General features: G+C 43.4%; 1 protein-coding gene across 1 annotated transcript; it reads right to left on the bottom strand.

Annotated features, from left to right (window-relative positions):
- Positions 1 to 4935: 4935 nt before the first annotated feature.
- LOC311121389 (proline-rich protein PRCC-like) lies at positions 4936 to 10925 on the bottom strand. Its single transcript, XM_084157956.1, has 7 exons — positions 10062 to 10925; positions 9891 to 9938; positions 8954 to 9433; positions 8402 to 8500; positions 7972 to 8118; positions 7647 to 7712; positions 4936 to 7251 (listed from the first exon to the last, which is right to left on the bottom strand). The coding sequence occupies exons 1-7, from the start codon at positions 10380 to 10382 to the stop codon at positions 7165 to 7167; spliced, it is 1248 nt and encodes a 415-aa protein (XP_084014082.1). The 5' UTR covers positions 10383 to 10925; the 3' UTR covers positions 4936 to 7164.
- Positions 10926 to 17001: the final 6076 nt, after the last annotated feature.

Here is a 17001-nt window from a genome sequence, read left to right as displayed (position 1 = left end):
TGGGGGTAAAGGGGGAATCTGACCTAGGGTCAAATTGCTGCGCTCTGCCTTAAATCCATGGCTGTCTTATCCGATCAGAGACTGAAACCAGCTTGTGGCCTTTCGTGTCTCTCTCTTCAAACACTGTGAAGGGAGCGGCACCAGGGTTGAATGGAGTTTGGGCTAGACCTTTGTCTCCTTGGTATCTTCTTGATTGATTACAGCATGATGGGGTGGGGTTTGTGTATGTTTCAAGGATTTAGGGCCGTGTCATGTTTAAACTAAACATGAGTGTGTGTGCAAGACAGGGGAGTGAGTGATTGGTTGGAGTACTATGTGCATAATAAAAGTAGAGTTTAGCCGCCCTCAGAGACAAAGGAAGTGGGCATGGAGTGGAAAAGAGCGGGAAACTGTAGGAGGAGGGATTTTAAGTGAAGAGAGAGACGGAAGGGGGTATATATAGAGGGAGAGCAAGAGAGAGGCGGGGCTACTCTGCAGACCGGCCTGACTTTGTTGAAACTCTAATAGAGTCATTTTTGTTGCAACAAAAACTCTGAAAGTATTTTTGATTTCTGATTGATTTTCCACAACAATGTTTCTACAACTTCATTGGAGTCCACCTGTGGTAAATTCAATTGATTGGACATGATTTGGAAAGGCACACACTTTTCTATATAAGGTCCCACAGTTGACAGTGCATGTCAGAGAAAAAAACAAGCCATGAGGTCGAAGGAATTGTCCGTAGAGCTCAGAGACAGGATTGTGTCAAGCCACAGATCTGGGGAAGGGTACCAAAAAATGTCTGCAGCATTGAAGGTCCCCAAGAACACAGTGGCCTCCATCATTCTTAAATGGAAGAGGTTTGGAACCACCAAGACTCTTCCTAGAGCTGGCCACCCGGCCAAACTGAGCGATCGGGGAGAAGGGCCTTGGTCAGGGAGGTGAACAGGAACCCGATGGTCACTCTGACAGAGCTCCAGAGTTCCTCTGTGGAGATGGGAGAACCTTCCAGAAGGACAACCATCTCTGCAGCACTCCACCAATCAGGCCTTTATGGTAGAGTGGCCAGACGGAAACCACTCCTCAGTAAAAGGCACATGACAGCCCGCTTGGAGTTTGTTGCCAAAAGGCACCTAATGGACTCTCAGACCATGAGAAACAAGATTCTCTGGTCTGATGAAACAAAGATTGAACTCTTTGGCCTGAATGCCAAGCATCACGTCTGGAGGAAACCTGGTACCATCCCTACGGTGAAGCATGGTGGTGGCATCATCATGCTTTGGGGATGTTTTTCAGCGGCAGGGACTGGGAGACTAGTCAGGATCGAGGGAAAGATGAACGAGCAAAGTACAGAGAGATCCTTGTGGAAAACCTGCTCCAGAGTGCTCAGGGCCTCAGACTGGGGCGAAGGTATCACCTTCCAACAGGACAACGACCCTAAGCACACAGCCAAGACAACGCAGGAGTGGCTTCGGGACAAGTCTCTGAATGTCCTTGAGTGGCCATCTCTGGAGAGACCTGAAAATAGCTGTGCAGCGACGCTCCCTATCCAACCTGACAGAGCTTGAGAGAAATCCCCAAATACAGGTGTGCCAAGCTTGTTGCATCATACCCAAGAAGACTCGAGGCTGCTTCAACAAAGTACTGAGTAAAGGGTCTGAATACTTATTTAAATGTGATATTAAAGTATCAAAAAACCTGTTTTGCTTAGTCATTATGGGGTATTGTGTATAGATTGCTGAGGGGGAAAAAACTATTTAATCAATTTTAGAATAAGGCTGTAACGTAACAAAATGTGGTAAAAGTCAAGGTGTCAAGGTCCCCCCCACCCGGAATTGTTTATTATTTTATTGTTGGAAACTAACTTGCTGCAATTATACACATTTAGCCATGGTGCAGAGAAAAAATTGCAGTTTTATAGCTAATCTTATGCTATTCTAGACATTTTGCCACGAGGCTGAGAGATATTTGCAGTTTTAAAGCAACATTTTCTGCTATTCTATACGTTTTGTCATGAGGTGGAGAGAATTTGCAATTTGAAAGTGAATTGCCTCCAATTCTACACATTTTGCCATGACTTCCGTGTTAATTTGCTATCGGGAGGGCCCTTGACCTCCGGGGGTAATGGGATAGACACTGTGTGAATCCCCATTTCGGTGGTGCCCTTTGAAGACCCCACAGCGAGTCGGCTCAAACTGTTGAAAAAGCAAAAGCAGGAGGAGGCAGTTGCGGTACAATAGGCCGTAGTTTCAGAGGCAGCTGCAGTTTCAGAGGCAACTTCTGTTCCAGAGGCAGGCATTTCAGAGGTTGTTGCAGCCACAGTTCCAGAGGCTGCCATTTCTGAGACAGCTGCACTCAAAACATTTGTGGTTCAACAAGGGTTCTTCTAAGATCCTCAAAGTTCGTTGAAGAACTTTAGGGTTCTTGGCACTGAAAATTGCCCTCAAAAGGTTCTTCCAAGAACCCCATAGGAGGTGGGGATTCCTGTAGGAACCTAATTGCCCAACTGAAACATTTGGTTTTGAATTTGGAAGGACAGCAGCTGCAGGCACTTAACTGAAACATTTAAAGATCTCAATTTAAGGTAAGGTTTGTCCCTTATATGATCTAAATTGATATTGTTTTATGATGATACCATCATTTTTTTCATATTTGTGCAAATCTTTCTAAAACAGAAAATGGACACAATTTAATGGATATCAATCAACAGGGGTAAGAATATGTAGGCTATCAGAATATGTTGAAGGCTTTTGGGTGCAGATGACTGAACTGCTCACTTTTGTGTCTGTGCCTGCAGGTATACAGACAAGGAGGCATACAAAGCTATGTCAATTGGTATTGGTATGTTATGCAGATCACATTTACCATCCTCCTCCCTTACCTCTTCAATGAATATCCCATAGGATGTCAATGAAAACCATTATCAAAACAGTTTTTTTCATTCACATTTCCCACAAAAACCAAGGTATGAATACTGTCATGTGCATGTTTTATTAATCATCTGTATAATTAAAACAAATTTGGATTCACAGACTTCACCTTCCCTACACCTCTGATGAATATAACAGGAAACATGTTCGATCACCATGCACTGCAAAATAATTCTGGCTATGGATACGGAGAACATCAACATCAACACGCCAGAGGATATACCCATTGGACTTGCTTTGCCACTAAAATCATAAACACTGACAAATAAAATATTGTGTTATTGTTGTTATCGTTATGCATATTATTATTATTCATAATAATAATAGGGGAGGGGGGGTAGTTCAAAAATGAACCATCAAAAAGTTATTCAAAAGGTTCTTCAAGGATCCATTAAAGGGGGTTCTTTGAAGAACCCTTTTAAAGAGTTAGTCATATAACTTATAGGGGTTCCCCCCAGTTTCAATTTGAAGAACCCCTAAAGGATACTCCAGGAACCTTTTATTTTTAGTGTGTTCCTGGAAGAAGCTGCCGTTTCAGAGGTTGTTTCAGTCGCAGTTCCAGAGGCTACTATTTCAAAGGTGATTGCAGTTGCGGCTCAAAAAATTCCCATGCCTGAGGTGGCAGCTGCAGAGGTTGCTGCTCCAGAGGCTGCCCCAGTGGCTGAGACGTTAGGTCTACCCCAGAGGTGGCTGCCACACCAGAGCTGACTAAGAAGAAAAAAAAAGCAGTTCCACCCACAGAGAACCAGAAAAAAATACAAAGAACCCCACGATTGAGGACTAAACTTTAAACGTAGCTTTGGAGCACTTAATGTCATTACAAGATGATCACGGAACAGTTCTGTTTGACTCTTGGCAATAACAGTAAATCAATTATTTTTTTGAAAGTGGAAGATGTAGTTATTTCATGACAAACTCATGGTTGTACATTGTATTCTAGTCTTTAATTTTGTCATTTCATAATTTTCTTATGCATGTGTGATGCATGTCACTTTCACTGCAAGTTGATATGAAGAGTAGTTACTGTGCGCAGTGCAACTGCCTGTGATGGAGCCATTAACTTGGTCTTGTTTTCCAGGTGTCTGTACCATCCACTGATTTATTTCAGTTTCTCCTTAAGCAATGTTAAGAGCTGATATATTGGTGGACAGGACATTGTACAATACGTATCAAATCTGACAAGAATTGTCAGGAAATAAAATATTTTATTTTAACAGCACAAAACATGTAACTAAATATAGGGTAAAACAAAAAGGTATTTCCCCCGTCTCTTACATTGATATACAGTATGGAAATGCCTCCTAATGAGCATGACAAAGCACAGACCTTTGTAGGATTCGAGTGCCTAAAGTAGTTAACTGTAACACCTTTAGAAATCTAGCAGTCTGTCTGCTATACCATTGCCCTCAATGGGGTGCTTTTCACAGCACCAGGCTTTGTCCCTGCCAATGCCAACTTGTGAACATAATGGTTAAATTGTGATATATTTTGCTTTGACTTAACCGGAGTGTCGATATACAAAACACTTATGAGCTAGTTTATTTATCAAGTAAGGTAGAACCCTGAGCCTTGGACTGTGCTGGTTTTCAGCTCTTTGTTTTAGGTTCTCCAGGTCTAATGGGATTAAATAAGGAAACTGCCATTCCATGTTCAATTTCCCTTAATTCTCACCATTGAAGATCTGAGTGGATTGGATATGTGTAAGCAATGAATGCACCTTAACCTATCAAAATGCTATATGGAGCTATTAGCATATTTATTACACATACAGTATATGTCTTTAGATCCAGAATTGATGCAGTCCCCGTATATCACCATATTGAGCTACAACAAAAACAGCAGAATGTGCACCCTTCAGAAATATGGATTCCCAATTCATCACTAAGTGTTGAGGCCTGGCCAGCGAGCCATTTAAAAACCTGGTTGGCTAACCGGGACGGTAAAATGCATAACAGATTCAATTTTACATCCACGCTCCCTCTGAAGAGAAAGCAACATCCTACAAGATTTTCCACAGCCTGAGAAACAATGGCAGTATTATTTTATTCAAATTGCACAGTTCATTACTATACTGAACAAAAAATATAAACACAATATGTAAAGTGTTGGTCCCATGTTTCATAAGCTGAAATAAAAGATCCCAGAAATGTTCCATACGCACAAAAAGCTTCTCAAATTTTGTGCACAAATTTGTTTACATCCCTGTTAGTAACCATTTCTCCTTTGCCAAGATAATCCATCCACCTGACAGGTGTGGCATATCAAGAAGCTGATTAAACAGCATGATTACACAGGTGGACCTTGTGCTGGGGACTATAAAAGGCCACTCTAAAATGTGCAGTTGTCACAAAACACAATGCCACAGATGTCTCAAGTTTTGAGGGAGCATGCAACTGTCATGCTGACTGCAGGAATGTCTACCATAATGGTTGTCAGAGAATTGAATGTTAATTTCTTTACCATAAGCCGCCTCCAACGTAATTGTAGAGAATGTGGCAGTACGTCCAACCGGCCTCACAGCCACAGACCAAGTGTAACCACGCCAGCCCAGGACCTCCACATCTGGCTTCTTCATCTGCGGTATCGTCTGAGACCAGCCACCCAGACAGCTGATGAAACTGTGGGTTTGCACAACCAAATAATTTCTGCACAAACAGTCTCAGGGAAGCTTATCTGCGTGCTCGTCGTCCTCACCAGGGTCTTGACCTGACTGCAGTTCGGCATCGTAACCAACTTCAGTGGGCAAATTCTCACCTTCGACAGACACTGACACACTGGAGAAGTGTGCTCTTCATGGATTGATCCCAGTTTCAAATGTACCAGGCAGATGGCAGACAGCGTGTATGGTGTCGTTTAGGCGAGCGGTTTGCCGATGTCAATGTTGTGAACAGAGTGCCCTATAGGGGTGGTGGGGTTCTGGTATGGGCAGGCATAAGCTTCGAACACAATTGCATTTTATCGATGGCAATTTGAATGCACAGAGATACCGTGACGAGATCCTGAGGCCCATCGTCGTGCTATTCTTCCGTCGCTGTCACCTCATGTTTCAGCATGATAATGCACGGCGCAAGGATCTGTACACAATTCCTGGAAACTGAAAATGTCCGATTTTTTTCCATGGCCTGCATACTGACCAGACATGTCACCCATTGAACATGTTTGGGATGCTCTGGATCGACGTGTATGACAGTGTGTTCTAGTTCCAGCCTATATCCAGCAACTTCTCACAGCCATTGAAGAGGAGTGGTACAACATTCCACATTCCACAATTAACAGCCTGATCAACTCTATGCGAAGGAGATGTGTTGCACTGCATGAGGCAAATGGTGGTCACACCAGATACTGACTGGTTTTCTGATCCACACCCCTACCTTTTTTAAAGTTATCTGTGATCAACAGATGCATATCTGTATTCCTAGTCATGTGAAATGCATAAATTAGGGCCTAACTAATTTATATCAATTGACTGATTTCCTTACATGAACTCAGTAAAATCTTAAACATTTATATTTTTGTTCAGTGTATAATTCCAATAAGTCTCTCCGTCATCACTGTATATGATCATGTTTATTCACAGATGACAGTAGGAGTTTCTGGCTCCTTTAAAAAGATACTAACTCTCCCCCAAAATCCAATAAAGAGAGATATTCCAAACTGGTCGGGTTGAAGCGTCGCCACCACAGGGCAATTCCACCAAGGGCAGCAAATGTGTTTTCTAACATCTAAAACCCCAGGGAAAGCTTGGGTTTGGATTGCCAGGATTCAAGAACAGGTCACTGTCCCACCATTGGAAATATATGGACACCACAAGGGAAACGTTCCTCTTATTCTCAGACTATTGATCATTGGTGGTTCCAATGTGTAATCTGGAGAAATATACCCGCCAAATGAAATTGCATTAAAACAGTATTTCCCAGGAAACCATATTATGTGTCTGTCAACCATGTGAGCAGCAATCTCATTAGTTTGATTTCCTATGCAGCCAAGAACCAACATAATACAAAATAGTCCACCAAAACGATGGTTTAAATCAGCAATGTTTTAAGTATCACAAATCCAGGGAGGACAACAAATAGGGCGGGGGGGGGGGGGGGGGACAAAAAGGAAAGTCAGTGCTAGCATCTCCAAGGATGGTCTATGAGGTGTGTAACCCCTCCCCAACTGCAAGGGTATAGTATGCCCCACGTTGTTGAGACAATCTTGTGGACTGTACTACTCTAATCTTCAGGGGGAGGGCTATGCATGCCACCAAGCCTTAGAAGCCGTATTTTGCCTGTGTTTGCCGGCGAGTCAGCTTGTTGTCGGCCCAGTTGTTCTTCAGCTCCAGCTCTCGCTCCTTTGCCTATAGGTGATCAGAATTAGAACAAGTTAACTCAAATTGACAAATGTTGCTTGTAACATCCCATATCTGATCAAATTTAGATCTGTTGATGTGAGGCCAATAACCATGCATGTTGAGTGTTTAAAAATTGCCAGCGATAGGTGTGCCAAGTCATGTTCAGTAGGTGCCAAATTGGAGAAAACTTTATTTATTTTTTACTCAACAGAAGAGAGGTCCAACTTGTCCAGTGGGAACACATTTTATTTTCTCCCATTTGCATCTACTGAATGGGACCTTGGTGTTAGGTTCCAAGACGGTACTGTAACATTTACATTACATTAACGTCATTTAGCAGACTGGGGGGGGGGGGGGGGGGGGGGGGGTGTAACACAATCTAGCTATGTATATGTACTCACCTGGTGGATGAGGTATGTGATTTGGTGCTTGCGTCGCTGTTGCCCTGTGGGTTGGTCTCCCTTTTTCTACAGAGAGGGAAGATGTCAGGGGGTCAGCCCAAGAAAGGTTGAGATCAGATGACAAAATCCTCACCTAGACCACATGGAAGAAGTCCTCATCTCTCATTCCACTAACGCCTTACATTCCCCTACACCATCATTACTACTACGATCCAGGTTCCAATTCAGCGCTTAGCCCCTAACAACCCTTTTGATGTTCACAGATCTGAAAGGAGTGGACAAGTGTAAGCAATATGGGGACAGCTCCAATGCAAATCTCCCTCACCTTGCTGAAGGACTTGCGCTCCTGCTTCTCCTCAGTCATGCTCTTGGTCATCCACTGCTGGTTGCCGCTCAGCTGGTCATCTCCCTTGATCTCCAGAAACTTCACCTCCTCCTTGCCCCTGTTCCTCTTCCCCTGCAGCCTCATGAACTGCAGCCAGAAAATATTATACTCTCTTTTTCATCTTGAAGCAGCAACCTCTTTATTCAGTGTATGAACTATGCTGACAATTAGGGATGTGATCAGGACAATATAAAACAAATCAAGAAAAGTAGGATATTGGTTTTGGGGTAGGTCAATTTCAGTGATATACAGGATAATGTCAGAAAAGCAGGACTTCCTGATTAATCAGGGGGGGGGGGGGGGGGGGGGAATCACATTCCTGATCAATAACAAGCCAATAGACCAATGCCAAGCCAATAAACATTCTTACCGCTTCATCATCAAACAGGGCGGAGGAGCTAGGTTGCTCTGGCTCAGGCAATGCTGGGTCAGACTCAGGATCCTGGTAGTAAGCCTCGTTGTAGTAACCCTATCCAACAGGATAATGTTTTTCGTTAGCCTGTATCAATGCAACATGACAAAAGCATTACGCTACCCTGATGGGTCTCAATGGATGAAAACAAAAAATACCAATTTTACAGCGAACTGCTGTCTGTGATAGCAACTCACAGGGGTCAATAAGGATCCATTCTGGGCACAGTACATCTGATGTTTGAACCTGTTTATCAGCATGGTAAGAGACTGATATACATAATTTGCTCTCATCTAAAATAAGTTGTAGTTGGAGATTTGAGTAGGTAATGCACAGCAAGTCTATTGTATTTGGTATATTGTGGAAGTTGAGTATTATTGTAGTTCATTTTGGTAACATTGTTTTATATAATGCATTGCAAAGCAATAAAGTTTATATCTGTCCATCCATCCATCCATCCATCTAGAGAGAAAGATAGCTATATCTATTAACCCAACATTTTCTCAGTACCTGAGGCTCTGCCAAGGGCTGTTGGTACACCCCTAGCTGTTGACCTCCCCAAGCTCCGTCTTGGTTCACGCCAAAGTCCAGAGGGGCATCTGACTGGAAGGTACCACGCTGTATGCTTGGAGGAGCGGGTAGCAGGCCTGAGGTGGGGACAGGCTCTGGGTTCAGGCTGGGGATCACAGTGGGGAGAGGCTTGGAGCTCTCTCCCAGGGAGAAGTAGTTATCTGGGGCCAGTTCCTCGTCACTTTCCTCAGCAGCTATCTGCCTCGCTAGCTGCAGGGCAGCTGACTTGGCTGCTGCTTTGATGGCAGAGGGGGATGCGCTAGCGCTGGGGTGGCCCTGGGAGGACCCTAAGGAGGGCTTTGTGGGTTTCTTTGACTCCGGGCGCTTGGTGAGGGTGTGAGGCACTAGAGCCCTCTGCATCTCCTTCACAACCATGTGTTTGGGCTGAGGCAGGAGGGAGGAAAGGCCAGTGCCAGGGCCCTAAGAGAGAGGTGGAAAGAGAATGAGAAAACATGTCTTCAAATCAAAGTTTGTCGTAAACAGATTTACAGATGTTATCGCAGGTGCAGCGAAATGCTTATGTTTCTAGCTCTACAGTAATACCTCGCAATAAAAATACAATCCAGAAAAATACGTTATATAGGATGAGCCATGATTAGAATACAGTAAATACATATAAAGTGAGTGAAACAGCATGGAAACATAATTAAAGTGACCAGTGTTCATTACTATGTACATCTTTACGGTGCAGGGTAGAGTAGAGTACCGGGTGGTAGCTGGCTAGAACAGTGACTAAGGTTCAAGGCAGGGTAGTGGGCAGAGGCTGGCTAGTGGTGACTTAGATCAGGGGTTAGATCATGATATGTATGGTTGGAAAGGCCTATGTCCACATACTGAGAATTTGTCATTGAGAATGCAAATGCAAGTCAAGTTTTACCTGGGGCAGGGATTTCTTTCTCCTTGGTTCATCTTCATCAGAGTCAGACTGTTGACAAGACATAGGATCATGTTGAAATCTCCACTTCTAATCCATTTCAAAACAAGCAAAGGTCTGTAAATTAATATTTAAAATGTAGCCTTGGTATGAGCCTGTGGCCCTGTTACTTACATCCCCTCTCTTTATCTCAGGTATAGTGATTTTGACAGGCTCTGTTCGCTTCTTCGGCTTAGGTATGTCGAAAAGCAACCCTCCCTTGGATGTTTGAGAACGGGTAACTGAGTCGTCGTCGCCATCGATTGACACAGTGTTCCGGGATGATACGTGTGTTGTCCCTTTGCTTGGTCGCACGTTTCCTAGTGCCTCTGAGGCAGATCTTTTTGGGGCAGGAAGGCGTGCGAAAAGCCCCCCAGGGTTGCTCCCCGAGACGATGGAACTAGACGTTTCGTCTGAATCACTGTCATCACTGCTAGCATACGCTACCAAAGACATTGTTGATATTTCTGCAGCAGCTTGTTGGCATAAGTAGCGGGTAAATACTGATATGGCTAACTAGCTAAAGCTGCACCCACCGACCTACACTTTCCAAGCTCACGATAACTAGCTACAATTGTTTGGCCGGACAAGTATATGAGGCGTATTGCATGAGAAGAACAACAATTAAATTGTGGACAACCATTTAAAAGTGTTTACCAACTTTATAGCTAGCTTTCAAATTGAATTGGAAAACAACTGGCTTGGCAAAGGCTAGCTAGCTAGCGAGGCTCAAGTCAAATCACTGGCTGCAGGGTAATGTTCCAAACAGGCCGAGAAATGACTAGACTCGAAGCTAACAAGGCCTCAGCAGGTCGTTTTAACAGACTTTTAATGTAAATGTTAAGCTAATTCTAGTTTACCGTTACATTGAATATTATGCAATCGATTTAGTCAATACCCCATGGTTTCTTTCCTCCAGCAAAATAGCTATTTCTATCCAATAACATTAGCAATTGCTAGCATGTCCTTTTAGGGTCTCGGATGCCACCAATGATAGATGCGTGCAAAACAGAAGTGTTCAAGCTGCTACTTATTGCGCAGCTTCGACGCAAATCCACCTTCTTCTTGTGGTTTTCCGGCAGACTAGACGCGTTGTTGCGTATTGCTGCCTTTCACAGATTGGAAAGGGGGGGAATGAAATTGCACCGCCATCTAACCCTATATATACACACCACTATCCCCAGAGAGGAGGTCAGAGACCTGGCAGTATGGTGCCAGGGCAACAACCTCTCCCTCAATGTCAGCAAGACAAAGGATCTGATTGTGGACTACAGGAAACGGAGGGCCGAGCACGCCCCCATTCACATCGACAGGGCTGTAGTGGAACGGGTTTAGAGCGTCAAGCTTCTCTGTGTCCACATCACTAAGGATCTATCATGGTCCACACACACCAACACAGTCGTGAAGAGGGCACGACAATGCCTCTTCCACCTCAGGAGGCTGAAAAGATTTGGTATGCACCCTCAGATCCTTCAAAAGTTATACACCTGCACCATTGAGAGCATCTTGACTGGCTGCATTACTGCTTGGTATGGCAACTGCTTGGCATCCGACCGCAAGGCGCTACAGAGGGTAGTGCGTACGGCACAGTACATCACTGGGGCCGAGCTCCCTGCCATCCAGGACCGCTATACCAGGCGGTGTCAGAGGAAGGCCCTAAAAATTGTCAAAGACTCCAGCAACCCAAGTCATAGACTGTTCTCTCTGCTACCACATGGCAAGCGGTACCGATGCACCAAGTCTGGAACTGACAGCTTCTACCCCCAAGCCATAATACTGCTAAATAGTTAGTCCGGGTAGCTATTTTGTTAACTATTTAACTATCTGCATCACAGGAGGTTGGTGGCACCTTAATTGGGGAGGACGGGCTCGTGGTAATGGCTGGGGCGAAATAGGTGGTACGGTATCAAATACATCAAACACATGGTTTGATGCCATTCCATTTGCTCCATTCCAGCCATTATTATGAGCCGTCCTCCCCTCAGCAGACTCCACTGATCTGCATTGACCCTTTTTGCACTCTTTTTAAAACTCATCACATACCTGCTGCTGCGGTTTATTGTCTGTCACTTATTCCTAGTTATATGTACATATCTACCTCAATGACTTCGTACTCCTGCGCTTTGACTCGGGCGGCAGGTAGCTTAGTGGTTAAGAGCGTTGTGCCAGTAACCGAAAGGTTGCTGGTTCTAATCCCCGAGCCGACTAGGTGAAAAATCTGTCGATGTGCCCTTGAGCAAGGCACTTAACCCTAATTGCTCCTGTAAGTCGCTCTGGATAAGAGCGTCTGCTAAATGACCAATTATTATTACCCCGTGTATATAGCCAAGTTATCGTTACTATTGTGTATTTATTATTAAGTGTTTTACTTTTCTGTTATTTCTCTATTTTCTTTCTCTCTTCATTGTTGGGAAGGGCCCGTAAATAAACATTTCACTGATAGTCTACACCTGTTGTTTACCACGCATGTGACAAATAAAATTTGATTTGATTTGACGGAGTCTTCAGAGATGACATCTTTTACCTGTTCCTTTTGTTCTTCTGATACACAATAAATCAACACCATACCATTCTTGTTGACTCTACCTTTCCCAATGCGTCCTCCACCATTTGCGCAACAGCAATTGGGTCTCCCAAAAATACATCTCCCTTTTGCTCCATTTTCCAATGTCACAGTCTTCCACTAACTTCCATCAACTTTACTGACCACACCATCGGACTCAAACAACACTTCCGCCTTTTCTGCACACCTCGACGTTATGAACACATGGGAAATGTTACATCCGCCCCCCCATTCGCCTATGGTTCAATATCCTATCAAATAAAATATTAATAGAAGTCATATCAGACCCCCCAAAAAGGGTTCATTTACGTCATTTTAGGTTGTAAAAGGATACAGACAATTAGATTGGACTCTGACATTAAGCTAGATTTGCTGAACATATGCACCTGATGGGTCAAAAACATAACAACAAAAACTAACAAATATTCTAAACACTAACCCCAAAATCAAATCTTCCCATTGAATGAGAACAGTAGCTACCTATTATCTATCAGGTCCAGCAGGTCCAAATCTACCATTGCTATGGTGATTTGAAAAAAGGACCCATTAGTACATGGGATCTTTCAAGTACATGGATATCCATCAAACCTGTCAGGGAAACAAAGCCCCTAAATATACAAAGACCAAGAGACTGATATAGATGCCTGGAGGACATTGTGGGAGTTGCTGCTTCACATCCCAGCTGTTGAGCTTCAACTCCACCAGACACAGCATGCTGTGACAGTTGTGGAGTGTCACAGGAGGGTGGCTGTGAGATCTGGCGGTGTAGAGACTGTGGCACTGGCATGTACTACTGTGCCACATGCATCATTAGGTCTCACAATTGTCCATCATTTGGAATTGTGGGAGGTACGTACTGTATCCAATGAACTGTCAACTGACCTTTGAGCACCTGTTCATCAGCACCTGATCATTCTTGCTTTTCTGCACTATTCTGAATAATTGGACTAACCATAGTAGTGATATTCTGCATAGAATATCATAGTACTGATAATCCATCTTCTGCTTTTGGCTTGCTCATCTCCTTATGTCTGGGCCCATTTTTATAAAATGGCAATTGCTGGGTTTAAAACAAATATTGTTGAATGAAGTGTGAATGCTATACCATGTTTATCTCACAGACTGCCACATGGGACTGCTAGAAGGGGGTAGCAGCAGCTTTTCAGCGAGCCAATAAGTCAAATTTTTTTTTTTTTTTTTTTTTTTTTTTTAATTTTTTAACAAATGTAGAGTTGCCATCATGTTGATCCAAATAGTGTGTTTTAAAAACGTTTACTGTCTTTACTCAGCAGACCGTTTTTGGTTTGAAATACTGAGCCATGATTACCCAACATCCTAAAATTGATTTCAATACTGCCAACACAAAACGGTTCTCATTTCCTGTACTTTATTTTGAGCAGCAATACAATCTTACAGGATCTTCACAAATTAGTCATATGAGGAATTCCGACATTGGCAGCATGAACTCAATGCTAGTCGTTGGATTCCACCGGCCTCCTCAGATGTCAGCAGAACCCCTCTATGTCCTCAGGTATACAGCAAGAAATAACAATAGGATGAATTTGACAGGTGGAGAGGTGAGGTGCTTCTTAAACAATGGGACTCATTTCTTTTAGGCAGATGAGAGTCAAATTGTAGCTGCAGGTGCCTTATTTGATATACCAAAAAAGCTATTGTTGTGTCGAGAAAACATTGCTAATTATGCTGTGAGACCAAGGAAATCTGCTGACGCTGTACTTTGATCATAAAGGTTTATTTATATCAAAGGGTTACAGCTTCAATTTACAGATATCTGCAGACATCTGGAGACCAACGACCCAAAATAATAAGTTGTTCTGTCCGTCCTTTGTCTTCACCAAGTATATATCCTATGTAATCTGATATGGGTGTTTCCCCTACAGACCAATCCCAGGAGGTCACCTAACAGACTTCCTCTGCTTTAGGGTGCCCCTCTAAAACTGCTCTCCAGATATCTCCCTGGGCTAAATCAACATTCTCTAAGCTACCATTTGCAAACATTAACAAAGTCATAAATTCCTCAGATACAACACTATCCTCAGGCATGAGTGTGGAGGGACCCAAACCTGCTGACAGGTTTTTCTGCAACCAGGAGGCTCACACCTTTGTCTGTGCTGCTCAGAACCTGTCAAATTAGGTACTTGAGATGCTATACAATGAAGTGTCAAAAGTGTATAGGCGAGACTAAGGCACTATAGTAAGTCTTGCATCACAGATCATAATAAAACACCCAACAGGTTTGGTTGGAGATACTGTAGTGTATTAAAGATTATGACTTTCTTAATGGAACCAGAGGATGTTTATCTTAGTTCAAAAGTAGCCGTTTGTAGGGTGACGCCCCAGGGGAGACAGGTGATTGGACCGCAGAGGGAGCAACCCATATTTTCACATTGTTTATAAGTATATGCTGGGGGCACAGGAAAGCAGAGCAGCCATTAGAATTCGAGGACACTGCTCTCCAGACCCTGCAAGTCTGTAACTCATGCTGAAAGCTTGTGATATGAATAAAACTTATGATCCAGGTTCAGTATGAGCGGACTCCTTTGTTTATCAGCAATAATTGCCAGCATTTACTCGATACGACAATACTTTGGTTGGTCTTGGATTTTTACTAATATCTAAAAGGAAGACCGGACTCTTTTACAGCCCATTGATGGTCACAATGCTTTTGTGTTCTGGATGAATGTAAAGAGAGCCCATCTTTATTTGATGCATAATGTCTTAAAAAGAGGCCTAGCTACAAAGATACTGTTAAGCTGCAAGATAACCTACCCTGGTTTCAACGATTACAATTAAGGTCCTTGTCCTCTCTCTCTCTCTCTCTCTCTCTCTCTCTCTCTCTCTCTCTCTCTCTCTCTCTCTCTCTCTCTCTCTCTCTCTCTCTCTCTCTCTCTCTCTCTCTCTCTCTCTCTCATATGAGTGCTCTGATGTAAAGGTGGTTGGCTGTGTTTGTGGTGTATCTTCACTAAGGGCATTTTGAGAAATTCTGTTGTTACAAGATTAGTTTCTGTTCCTATTTTAAAAAAATCTAATTTCTTCCACCCTTCGTGGAAAAACAGCAATTCGCCTTGACAGCGCTCACTAATTAACTCTGAAAGTAGGCCTACTGCTAAAATTAAATTTCCTTGATATATCCAGTAATGTCAATAATATTTACACAGATTTTGACAGGTACTTTAAACTTCTCAATATTCCCACGCGGTGTTTTGATTTGAAAATACCAGGAGCAACCCTGGGACATTTCAGAGTTGGACATTTCAGAGTTAATTGTCAGTTTGAGATACTTGTGTACTACCCAACCCTTTTCACACTATGGAGTCCAGCGGAGCTGCGCCAAGCTGAATTGTGGCCGGGCCCGGTTATGCATTCATTCATGATATGATTGATGGAACTGTGCTGCAAAGGAGTGGCACAGTGGTCTAAGGCACTGCATCTCAGTGCTTGAGGTGTCACTACAGACTCCCTGGTTCAATTCCAGGCTGTATCACAACCGGCCATGATTGGGAGTCCCATAGGGCGATGCGCAATTGGCCCAGAGTTGTCTGGGTTTGGCCGGTGTAGGCTGTCATTGTAAATAAGAATTTGTTCTTAACTGACTTGCCTAGTTAAATAAAGGTTTAAAAAAAGGAAAGTATGAATGAAAATAGAGCCAGTACAGTACCCCTTTTTGGATCGGCACAATAGTGGAGAAAATGGTATCGGTTCTCCCTAGATAGGCTACCCAAATACATCAATAATTTTGTATCAGTATAATATTTCCTCTGTTCCTTAGAATCCATGGAGGGTATGTAATCTTGCAGAATTCCAATATCTTTGCTAGGTAGGCCAGAGTCCCCTGGTGCGAACCAGGAATACTGTGGAAGTAACTTGAGACAAAGATTCGGTTGGAGAGCCTCGTAAATGGCGTCCCTTGAGAAAGCAAGAACAAGATGTATGTCAGGAGAAGTGCAGTATTATCATAAAGAGACGTATACTTGGAATACGGAGGAGGAATGGAGGGAAAAAGAGAGGCAGAGGAGGTCTAAGAGAGAGAGGGAGGAAGACTGTGAGCTTGAGTCGGTTAAAAATGGCGGGAAAAAGGGAGAAGGTTTGTTAAAGAAGAGTGGTAGGAAATGTAAGCAGAGTGAGCTGAAGACAGGAGGAGAAATGGAAGTGAATGAGTGTGAAGTATCGTATGTGGAAGGTGTGGTGAAGTACTCGGAGCTCGAGGCTTGCACCGAGGGTCAGGATAAAGATGAGTCTGTGACAGTAGGAGTGACGTTTTTGGCTGATTCATTTGTGGTTTCAGGGTGGCTGAAAAAATAGTTGGGTATAGTGGAATCGGTGAGGGTAATCAGAAGTGGTCTAGTGATAATTGTTTGTGTTTCTGTTGGTCAGAGGGAGAAGGCGCTCGGAGTTAAACAAATGGGGCCAAGAAATGTGAATTGTTTCGCTCTCAAGAAAAGGGCACCATTGAAAGGAGTGATTACTGGGGTAGCAGTAAATGTAAAAGTT

The sequence above is a fragment of the Coregonus lavaretus genome (genome assembly GCF_964263955.1).
Source record: "Coregonus lavaretus genome assembly, chromosome: 3".
In the NCBI taxonomy this organism is placed as follows: Eukaryota; Metazoa; Chordata; class Actinopteri; order Salmoniformes; family Salmonidae; genus Coregonus; species Coregonus lavaretus.
This window is presented reverse-complemented; position numbering and strand designations above follow the sequence as displayed.